The sequence below is a fragment of the Argiope bruennichi genome, chromosome 8, assembly GCF_947563725.1.
Source record: "Argiope bruennichi chromosome 8, qqArgBrue1.1, whole genome shotgun sequence".
NCBI classification, from domain to species: Eukaryota; Metazoa; Arthropoda; class Arachnida; order Araneae; family Araneidae; genus Argiope; species Argiope bruennichi.
In genome coordinates, this window is record NC_079158.1 from 104,333,028 (window position 1) to 104,345,557 (window position 12,530).

Below are 12,530 nucleotides of genomic sequence, written 5' to 3' on the forward strand. Positions count from 1 at the left end.
TTTCTCTCTGTATGTGTTCGGCTCCATATGGCATATCATTAGAATATGATTACAGAGCAATATTTAAAAATTTTAATTAATTAAAAATTAATTGAAATTTTGATGTTACTATAATATATATCTGAAATTATTGTTAAATAAAAATAATTTTTACATTATTCAAAATTTTAAAGGTTACCTTTTTAATGATACCAATTTAAAATTCAAGAAAAATGTTTTTTTAATTTTGGCAATTTTTAATTTTTTGCCCTAATTTTCAGCAATAGGTTACATTGTTGCCCTGAAAATCAAATAGCTTTCATTTTTTCGTCAAATATATAATTGCGTGCCTTTCTTCCTTTGTTAAAAGCTAAGGAAGAATGATTCTGTTTAATATCTCTCTAGTTTAATGACAAATGAAAAAAAAAAAAGCGAAGTTGCAATATTACAAAAGTAACAATGCAGTTTGGTTTTTAACAGCACTGTGATGTCATTTGACTTGACTCTATTAGGATGGTACAGACATACAATGGACAAATCTTATGTAAGATTATTAAAATAGCATTTCATTAATGTGAATGGCAATTTAATGCTTAAAAATAATTGTTTTAATGGAATCATCAAGATGAAGTTATAGCTTAGAGATGCTATCGAAATTAAATACTACCATTAACTCTTGTGAACCAGTTGACCATCAAAATTGGCAAGTGGAAAATAATTTAGATTTATTTTGAGATATTTGAATGCATCTATATGCGACACTTAAAAAGAATCACTTATGATGCAGGATCATTTGGGATAGTTTGAATGAAGAACATTTTTTCTCTTTACTTATCACTTATTGTAAATGAGTATGGCAAAAATGTTAAACTCATGAACCTTGGAAACAGTATATAAAAGCTCTTTATGGTATTTATCTCCTTATAGAGACAGAAAAAAGATTCCATTTGATGGTTTTATTGCAAAAATCGATTTTGTTTTTTCATTTTGATTCTCAAAGGCGATTATCTTTTGCAAATTGTCTCAAGCATTTCATAGATTTAACTTTTGAATAAAAATGATATTGTAAAAATGCTTTTTTAACAAAATATTTAAACAAAAAAAATTATTAATAAATTTTAAAATAATATCATGATCAATTTTTTTGTTTGTATCTGAATTCCTTTGTCTTGGTGATAAGTATGTTTTCTTGACATTTTTTTGAATAAAATAACTGTAACATATGAATTTGTCCTCTGATAGTTGGTAATATATTATTACTAAAAAGATTGAATAAAAGAATCATTGAACTATATAAATATTATATGTAATATTTTCTTATTAACCTGTTCTAAAAATAATTTCTCAGTCTCTCAAACTCAGGCTTCACTGTAATTTTAACTTCTGAGTTGCATAGCATATTATTTCCCCCATGAAATTAAAGCAACGAGTGAACAAATTCAAAATGATATAAGCTTAAACTCTTTCACACACTCTCTCTTTCTGCCTCTCTGTTTGGGATGCTGCACCATACTTGCCATGGCTTGAATGAAGAAATTCTGACAAAAGATCAAAATTGGATTATTTCATTGAAATTATTAAGAATAAAAATTGACTTCATGACTGTTTCTTCAAAGCATGTTTTACATATACATTGGTCGAAAGTAGTGGAAGTATGATGCTGAATTAATTTTTGAATAAATAAAATAATATTTGTAAAATTAAAATTATGCATTTCATGAAAAAAAAAGGCAAGATAATTTACTCCCGATTACCTTCTACTTTGCATATAATATTATAATTTGCTTATTATTAAGAAATATTGATGCCTTGAGCTGATTGCATTGTAATTCTAATTAAAATCTTAGATGACTGAATATAAGAAATAACTTTATAAGTTAAAAAACACATGAATGCGATTTCTTTAAATTTATTTAAGCAAAATAATTGTGAATAGGTGAAGAAATAAGATTTTTTTTCCAAAGAGAATTTTGTCTATGGGGAAATTAATGAATACAGTTCTAAAAATTATTAATAATTTTTATATTTTACTGCACAAAATTGACAAAGTCTGTATTTTGGAGACTCTTATTTTCTATATTTATGAAGTTGACAACATTGTGTTTAGAAAATTTTCTAGATTGAAGACAATATATTAAATATATAAAAAAAATGTAAATATATGATATTGGGCAAATTACATTTAGAAACTTCTTTTTGTTGTGTTTGAAATTTAGCATAAGTACTGCAATGTATCTCTCAATTCTGTACTGTTGTTTAGAACTTATAGAAATGTTGAAGGGGAATTAAATTTTATAACAAAAATTTTCTTCAAGCTCTATTTGAATGGAGTATAATGCCGAGTCTTTGCGTAATAAAATCTCATCATTCCACTTAAAAATTATATTAATTAGGTTGTATGTTAAGCTATAAAAATGAGGATAGAAAGGCTGAAACTTGCCTATCAACTTTATTGACTTTTTTTATCCTAAACTGTGAAAAAGTGTGTAATGTATAGATTTTGTATAAATAACACATTTCTCATTAATTTTTTTGTATAGATTGAAGCACATTGCTTGCAACATTTTCTTAAATATGTAATCACTTTCATACTGTCTCACATACTGTTAGTTTTCCTTCCTCTGAATGTTTTTAAGAACTCCTTCATTATCTTCTTTATCATTCGCTATCTTGTCTTTTTAACTTTTTGTAATATGGCACCCTCTGTTAGGATATTCAGGAATTATAATGTTTACATTAATGTGGTGGATAATTAGATAATTCTCTATATGCTGTAATTGAAGCAAGTACATATGAAGTGATGGAAGTAAATTTGTAGCAATGTTAAATTGCATTTTTGATGATGTATAATTATATCAGCAGTAGTTTCATAAAGATTAATAACTTTCAGTGTATGATTTCATTTTTTTTTCTAACGTCTATCATATTTGACATAAATATATAACACAGTGATGTTTTACTTTTATGGCATACCTAAAAATTGCCACCTGAGCTCTTTATAGTCTGTCAAGTTTCCCAGTTGCTATGCCACTGCGATTTGCTGAATTTGTTTGGAACTTCAATAAAAAAAAAATCACAAAATTTTGCAAAAAAACAAACAACAAAAACAAAAAAAAAACCCGATGCAGAGAAACTTTTTTTAATAATGTGTAAATGTTACTCAAAATCGAGGTGCTGAAAGAAATTTTGTTTAATACAATACTTTATTAAAAGGAAACTACTGCATAAAAACAACAAAAATAGAATAAAAGTTTTTCTAAATTTTCGATTCATGACAGTTGTATTAGTTTCTTATATTCTCTTATTAGCTGTAAACTTTAATAATTGATTGTAAGGATTTAATATTAATGAATTTTAATAATTACAATATATTACATGAAACTATTACCTTAATATATCTTGTAATGTAAAGTTTTTTTTTTTTCATTTGAAGTTCTTGAACATTATTAATTTTAATTTTATTTACTTTGCCAGGTTGATATGACACCAGAAGCTCCTGAAGATTTATTCGACTCAGAAAATATCATTTATTTGTCTCCTGACTCAGAAAATGTTTTGGAAACGCTGGATTCCAATAAAGTGTATGTTATTGGTGGAATAGTGGATGATACTGTTAAAAAGGTACATATATATATATTGTACTTTTTGTTCTTTGTAATTATGATATTTTGTTATTCTTTTTGTAGCCAAAAAAGGAATTAAGAAGTCTGAATGTTTGAGAAATTAGTAAAATTTCTTACTAAGTGATGTAAAAAAATATTGATTTAAAAATACATATAATGCATTTTTTATTTATATATAATTCCTTTTTCTTGGATAAAATATCTATATGTATCTATGAAATGCAAAGGTAAAATGTAAAGTTAGATTTTACCTTTAAAATAGCAACAGTCAATCCTTAGTTATGTATAATTATATAGGCTTAGTCTGCTTCTGTATTCATTCAGTATTAAACACTTACCTGGTTATATGAAAAGACATATAATTTTGGAATGGTATTGAGTTGTGTATGCATAAGAAAGATGCACACACTCTTGGGTTTGAAAGGTAGAATTCTCAATATATATACAAGCTTGTGAAGGATAGCTTCTGAATGAACAGTGACTGAAGAATGATTTTTTTCTAATTCTAATTATAATTAATTAAAAATTAAGCGAAATTTTCTCGTTTTTTCAGCAATAATTTTCATAAACATTACAGCTCAATAATTACTTTTTACAAAATTTTAAAATTTAAAAAGTTATCTTTTCAATTATGTTTATTATTTTACCATATAGTTTTTTCAATTAAAAAAATATTTTTAGCATATTTTTCAATAGTATATTTCATACAAAATAAAAATAAAATTTAATTTGCATGAAGATGTTATGCTTGCTTGTGTGGTTAGTACTGTGGGAAGCTCTAACAATCCACTTCAAGCTATATGCAATAAATTTTTTTTCTTAATGCTGTAAACAAAATTTTATATAGAAACAGAACATTTTTTATTGAATACTCCTCTGAGTTATTGCATCAAGTAAAAAAAAAAAAATGTGTTCCTTATTATATATAATGCTTCAGCGATGAAAGATTCGATTTATCTTCTGTATTTATATTAAAAAAAAAAACTTTTTGTATTAGTTAAAGTTTTATTGTTTCTGTTTCAAATTAAAATGTGAATGTAAGGGAAGAAGACAGAGAATTAGGGAAATGCATAGTACAGTGTTTAACTTCTAAAATTGTATGAGTTATGTTATTATCAAAATTTGTAGTTTTTGCTGAGAAAGCCATTACTATCAAGTTACATAAATTATTTAATTGAAAATCTCAGCGTATTGAATCCCAGTGGATAAAATGTTTAATTGGAACATAAAAATAAAATCCTTCTGAATCAGTCAGACAGGACCAGATGCCAAAATAGTATTACAGATGTCAGTAAATAATTATATACATTGATGGTAGGTACCAATAAATTATCAAAAGTGTATTCTTAATTATATATATTTATTTTAGGATTTGAGTCTTAATCATGCTAAAAATTTTAACATCAAAACTGCTCGTTTGCCTATTGTTGAGTATTTAGTGCCCTATTCTGCAAATCCTGGGACAACAGTTCTTACTGTTAATCAAGGTATTAAATATTTTTCTACATATATAAATTTTATTCCATTTTACATCATATGTTTTTTTAAAGATATTGAATTTATCAAAATTACTAAATATGTTTCCTGTCTTAACTTAAAACATAATCCTTTATAAAATATGGATATTTTTAAAAATATGCCTTTTTTTAAAAGTAACATGCTGCTGAAAAGGTTTAAGTGATTTGAAACTTAATTTTGTGCATACAGTTTTGTTTTGAAATTATGATAAAACATTCTTTTATAATTATATTTGTGATTCTATTATTATGTATCTATCTTTATAAATTTTATAATGAATGTTGCTAAGCACAGCATGTGTTGCTATATTATATATATATATATATATAGTAATGTTTATATTCGAGTTTGATAGCTTAAAAGACCATTCATATTGAAATTGAAAATTCTTTAGCATGCTTGTAATTTCAATTTCAGAAGTCTATTGCATTGATTAGCATTTTTTTCAATTCATATGCAAAGTGTTATTGCCAGTCAGGCACACAGAAATATGATTTTTGTAAAACAGCATGGAGTCTCACATGCAAAGGTGGCAGCACTTTTTTTGTCAATGAATCAAATCAAAGAAAGGAATATAACATATAAAATTTGCAGCATAGGTTTAATGGATTACAAATTTAACCGAGTTACATGTATAAAATCTTGTATCATTTTCAGTATTAAGTCCTTTGAGCAATTAAATATTCCAAAGGTTTGTTGCTCTTGATACTGAATCCTAATTGTCTCATCATATTTGTCATGTTACATATGACTTGTAATGCAAACTATCTAATTTTATATAATTTAAATTTTTTGCTTCTGTAAATTTGTATTCCTTTAAAAATCTACATTTTACATTTTTATCTGGATATATTTTTATTTAATTCTCTGTAGAGTCCCCTGTAATGACCCCCTTCCTCTTTGCATTTAGGCCTCCTTATTCTGCTGTAAAACATGATAAATTTTTGTATGCTGACTTATTTTTATAAGTTGTCCCATAATTTTGAAAATATCTTGTATTTGTAAATGAAAAGCATATTTAATAGTTGTAAAAATCTTAAAAAATAGCTGTTGATAGAAAAAAAAATGTATACATTTTTATTATGTAAGGGTGTTTTTTTTTTAATCTTATCTGACTATCATGTTTATAATTATTTATTTAATATTTTAGTATTTGTAAATATTTATCAGTAATTCAAATTTTCATGCTGTCTTTTGTATCTAGTTTTTGATATTCTGCTGAAATACTATGAAACAAAAGATTGGATTGAATCACTCAGTTCCAATGTACCTTTAAGAAAAGGATACTGTGCTCCTGCAAAGAAAGATGAACTTTCTCAAAATATTCCAGACAAAAAATTAACAAACTATTCTGATCCGATATCAACAGAAAATACTGCTTCATCTATTAGTTGATGTTAATGTATCTTAGCTTATGTAACTAAAGTTCTTATTAAAGAAATTTCTTTTAAATGAATAGAATTTTTTATTTTTTATGAATATTTGATATTTTTCCAATATGCTATCTACCTTGTATAATTACTTTATGGATCGATAAAGGGCATCATATAAATTTTTGTAGGAGTATAATTAATATTAAGTAAACTAATAAAAATTTATTCAATTAATTATTTAATATATTATTTAAAAAAAAAATTAAATTGTTTGTCAGTTTGACATGTCAAACCTAATACCCATGGTCCTTTTTATTGTTTGTTGTGATTTCCTTGGTTGTGGATGTTTTCAGCATCAGGCGATTCATGAAGAAATTGAAAAGTTGATTCTTCAATGGCTTCACAAGATAAAATTCCCTAGCTTTCATTTTGAACATGCAATAAAGTGATGGAAGAAAGAGGAGAGAAAAAAAATTCTAAAGGGAAATGTCTATAGACAGATAAAGGTAGATAGATTCTGAAAAGTACTTTTCTACTGAAAATTTTTTGACTTCTGAACAAAATTACTATTTTTATGAAGTGATTAGCGGCATAGTGAAGGTAATAAGCACCTTGGCATAATATGCCTTTTTTTGCCACCAGTTGTCATCAGTGACTTAATGGATATAGATGGTGCCCAGGAGCATAATATTTGTATTTCAAAATATGATGTAAATGCAATAAGTGTTGTCATAATAGCACCACATAAAGCTGGGCATGCATTTGTATGCCCTTGCCACCGGATTGTTACATCATTGGGAATAATATTTGGGAAACTTATTCACAGATATTTTTCCTTAAAATTTTTTTTTTATCAAAATTTTTTTTTTTAAATTTATATTATATTTTATGGTATTATAGTTTTAGATAGTTTATTTTGTAAATTGTCATTTCTTTTTACATAAATGAATTGATTTGAATCTTTTTCAAAACAGTTTTGTTTAGTAAAAAGAAAATGTTTGTTAATACTTTTACTTTTTAAATTAAAATAAATGATAAAAAAATGTAATAAGGGTTTTAATTTTCTCCACTTCAAATATAAATTTGATTTTAATCCAAATCAATCACATCTGACTTCAAACTTCTGCTCAAATTGTAAAACACGTTTTTCATACATAAAGTAAAATTCTACTTTTTAAAATACATCCTCATGTTGTATCTCAATGGGAACATAATGATGTGGAAATTTGCTTATACATTAAAGTTTTTTGGAATGAAATAAATTCCATAATTAAACCAGCTTTCTCTATTCAATCACATCCTTATATTCACGGTTATAAATGATAGATACAAAGATTTCCTTCCTTTAATTAAAAAAAAAATTGTTATAAAAATTTTCATTACTTGGAATTCTGTGGAAGGTAATTACTGTCAGAGTGTAAGATATGTCAAATATGCAGTGTTTATTCCGTGATAGCCTCACTTAGAGGTAATTAAATGCTCATGTGCAAAAATTCTTTTTGTTGCTTCTTTACATTTTAGTATCAGCATTGTTTGCAAAGAATGATGTATCCACATCAAATATACTCATCAAACTCTCATTAAAAGTTAGAGCTTTTATCTTTGCATGCAATCTTCGATAAATTATTTTATTTTATTCTTTATAATTTGCAGAAGAAACATTTTAATCTCTTTGTTTATTTTGATGCAAGTATTGTAGAGAACAAGACAGAAAATGTTTTTCATTCTTTTATTAATAAGATTGAAGAACAGACTATACATGATTTTTTTCGTGAAATATGACATGTTCCAAAACAGTCTTTATTAAATGTTTTTTTGATAGATTTATTAATTTGCTTTTTTATGAAAAAAATTAATGGGTACAGTGTAAATTATAGAACACGATTTAAAAAAAACATTATTAACAAATAATTTAGAATTAATTAATAACTCCTTTTAAAATGAAATTTATAAATATTTCAAAGGATATATTCAAACATACTGTGGCCACTGAGTATTATAATTGAATAAAATGTGTTTTGTGATTTAATTAAGAAATCCCATAGTATTAAAGAATCATTCGTGACCTTAAACTTTAGCAAAACTTTTCAGTAAAATGCAATTTTCTCTCGAGACAAGCATCAATAAAATAAATTATATCAAAATCATGATTATTATATGGTTTATTAATAACTTATATTCTATATATTTCGTACATTCTTTTCCATTATCATATTTTATAATCAATTCATTTGAACGAAAGAGTAAAAATGACGGCAATTTCTTGAGTTTTGGCGGAATTATGGCAGAAAGGTCATGTACTGAATGACTGATAGATGTTTGAAAACTGCGGTTTTAAATCCTTAGCAGATGTTTGAAAACAATTTTTTTCAACAAATCTTTGACTGATGAATGAAACGATTTTTTTTTGTGTATTTTTTTCTTTGAATTTTCACAATTTTGATGCATTTTAAGTCAATAAATGATTATATATTATTTTACCTTAAAATTTTTTCACAGAAAACTAAACGTTTTTATTAGAAGGCAATTTAATTTCATACCTATACTTGCTCATAAGTCGGCTATTATATTAAACTTTATCACTCAGTTAAATATCAAATTGGCAAGCAATCATCGTATTTTCTCATATGACTGCTTAATATTTACTATTTCGGCTGTATAAAAATGATTCGCGAGGTTTGTTCAGACAATATCTGACCATAATTTTTGATATTTAAACAAATTAAACTAGGAAAGCTTAATTTGGTACACATGTGTCCGTAGTTTGAATGTTCATGCTTGTTTTTTCTTTTCTTTTTTTTTCTCATTAGTAGCTATCAGTCGTTGATGTACAGCCGATATCAGAGTGAGTTTACGGTGTCGGACTTTTGCTTCTGTGAAATGTCTGAAAAAATATCCGCAAGATCACTGCAATAAATTTTCATACGCTTAGTAATTCTCAGCGGAAATTATCTACAATATTCAGCAGGCCTTTGAGGACGATGCAATGTTATCAAAGGCGTAGAAAGTTCAATCCCTTCAAAATTTGCCGCAGTCAGTGAAGAGTGAGACATGTACTGGTAGTCCATTAACAACAAGAAATAAGATCATTATTGACCAAATGATAGCGTTCTAATGATATAGAACCAACAAGAATTAACATAAAGAATTAAATTCGGTTCTGCGAAGGTTATATCAAAGTTGCCACCAATGAACATAAGTAATTATATTTGAAAATTGCGGTGGAGACGTTGGAGTCATTAGTCATTCCAATTTTCTTACAACAAATTCTGGATTTATGGGTACGACCCAGAAACCAAGAGCACCACTCATCACACTGGAAGCATGCACCATCCTCGAAGTAAAAAAGAATAAGGTAGACCTGTAACACAGTCATGCTTCCTTGCTTTTTTTTTTCCACTCAAGTGCATGGTTTGTCATGAATAAACCCCACACAGCACAATCATCATCTAAAAGTTCTACCAAGAAGGTTTATGGCTTCATCATGACATTAAAATACTCAAAGGATTGCTGATATAAGCAATGGACACAGTCGAAGGTAACGCATTTTTACTTTCTTTGCATTTGAGAGATTATTGTACAGCCAATAACAACATACATGTGATTCTCCCTACATCACCTTCCGTATGACTTCTGGCCAAGTTGGAAATGTCCCTGGAGGGAACAAGATTTCATTCTGGAAGGACATCTTGAAAATGAGATGAGCAGCTGCCGATCATTTCAGAAGCGGTGTTCAGTCACTGAACAGTTTGAAAAACGCATATAAACGCTGCCCAAAGGAACCTGTGATTCTTCCTATTCTCCAGATATGGTTTCGTGTGACTTCTACTTTTCCTCAAGTTGGAACTGTTCCTGAAGGGAACCAAATGTAAGTCTAGAAGTATATTAAGAAAATGCTTTTGACCAGTTGCCGAAACCAGTTCAGAAACAGTGTACAATAGTAGAATTATTGAAAAAAGTATGTATCTGCCCAGCGGACTTTTAAAAAAAAAAAATGAGAGTAAAATTGCTATATATGAATGCGAATCATTTCTATGAATAAGAATCGGATGATTTTTGAACAAGTCTCGTATTCTTTAATGCATGTTCATGAAAGCCCGCAGCGACAAAGTAAATCAAATGTTGCATCGTAAATAATGTAAGATAATGTAATTTTGCAGAACTATAGTTTTTCTAATTGTATTTTATACTCTCCTTTGTTTTTTATGATATCAGTTCAATAACAATAAAAATAATGTTAATATTTAGGATCATATTAAGTTTGCTTAACGTTATCATTTAAAGCTGATTCTTGCAAAGACCTGATGTTTTTTTTCTGATTTGTAACTGATTTTTTTTTTTTTTTGAAGATCTTGATTACCCTAGTTATGAATCCTCCCGCAGGGGCACCTCGAAATGAGGATGAGATGCTTCCGGCATGTTGGTTGGATCTCGCCACCCTGGAGGGGTACACTAATAGGTGGGGGATCTGACTCCTCCCATCGATGACGGGACGTACTTCCTTCGGGGAGGGTTGTACCGTGGCCGGTGACGGCCCTTAGGACTCAACCACAGTTCCCGCCAATGTTGCTGTTGCGGCGGTCCGGTCATTCAGTTTTATGGTTTAAATCCGTGTGCCTTCGTGGCGGGTCGGAGAGTTAGATGGCTGATTTACCCTAGTTGTGAAATTGGCAACTGATTCGGGCTATTTCATCTTCTTTACATTTTTGTTTGAGGAGGAGGGGAAGGGGAAGAAGAAGAGAGGAACGATAGACTGCATAACCCATATAAATTATGATTTTCGTTTCAGAGTAAGGATTTTTAAAAACATATCACTAGGATTCTTCTCATACTCTTAAACTCTTTCTGTTTATTATCTTATGCTTATATTCTAGAATTTGACACACATTTTTGCCATTAATATGTCTGCTATCGCAAATTCTTCGAAATTATGCCATTTGAGGTCGAGATTCTTAATATAAAAAGCCTTTTAAAGTTCCCTAATGTCTACATTAATTACATGTTTTTTGAACACTGAAGAAAAATTTTATCGAGGCAGTTTTGTTATTTTTTTATATTTTAAAGAAATAATAAAACTGCCTCGATTTTATTATTTTTTATTGTGACATAAAAAATAAGACAGTAACAGTAGAAATAGTAAGACATAATTCGCTTTTGACTTGAATGAGGATTAGAGAAGAACGAGATATTATTTTGAAACAATCTAAATTAAATAAATTTCGATAGTACAGATAATGCTATTTCTGACTTTCCATAATTTAATAAATTTTTACAAATCGAATCTGGCGTACTCTTTAAACTTAACTTCTTTCTTTTTCTGGAGCACTTTCTTAGAAAATTGGATAAAATATCTGATTAAAGTATACTACGCTAACATAATATTATTAGAATTTCCACTGAAGAATAAGAGGAAGATTTTCTATGTTTAGTAATATAATGATTTTAGAAAGTTTTCGCCAAATTTTTATAAGCTTGTGCATATACGAAATTTTGTTGTTTCAATTTTAAGTAGTTTTTGAGGAATTCTAAGTTGTTAGACATTTAATATGTGCTAATATTGAAGAAAAATACTTTTTGTAAAATACTAAATCCGATTTTAGGGTTAAATCACGGAGTACTTGAAATCTTAAGTTCTTAACCTTTGGATCTAGCAATGTTGAAAGTAAAATGTCATACAGGTGCAGTTACATTAGTTATCAGTATTAAAGGAGCCTATCAGATTTGAATGATGGAATTGATGTTCGTTTGGGGATATTTAGTAGGATTGAGGAGGGGGATAGATAAACTCTTAAATTATTGCTTAAAATTACACACAATCGTACAATTTGAATGAAATTGCTTGTCACCTCCCAATATTATTTCGTATTCATAAAACACCGCATGTAATTGGATGTTAAAGTAAAGAGATGAGTTGCAGCGAGACTTGGCTTAGTTTCGATTTATAAGATTAGTTTGACGTTGTAATGATTCAGCTTCTTCCCTGCTTAACCATGGTGACGTTTCTTTTCCCACGCTCCATAATTAGCATCCAGACAGC

At 27.9% G+C, this 12,530-nt stretch overlaps 1 protein-coding gene across 1 annotated transcript in view; it reads left to right on the plus strand.

Moving 5' to 3' along the window:
- LOC129981548 (uncharacterized) overlaps positions 1 to 6,572 on the plus strand; it is a 39,307-nt gene extending 32,735 nt beyond the window's left edge. The window contains exons 12-14 of the mRNA XM_056092423.1: positions 3,454 to 3,600; positions 4,972 to 5,089; positions 6,325 to 6,572. Of these exons, the coding sequence (XP_055948398.1) occupies positions 3,454 to 3,600; positions 4,972 to 5,089; positions 6,325 to 6,515 (456 nt within the window). The 3' untranslated portion in view covers positions 6,516 to 6,572. The remainder of the gene's footprint in view (positions 1 to 3,453; positions 3,601 to 4,971; positions 5,090 to 6,324) is intronic.
- The last annotated feature ends 5,958 nt before the right edge of the window (positions 6,573 to 12,530 follow it).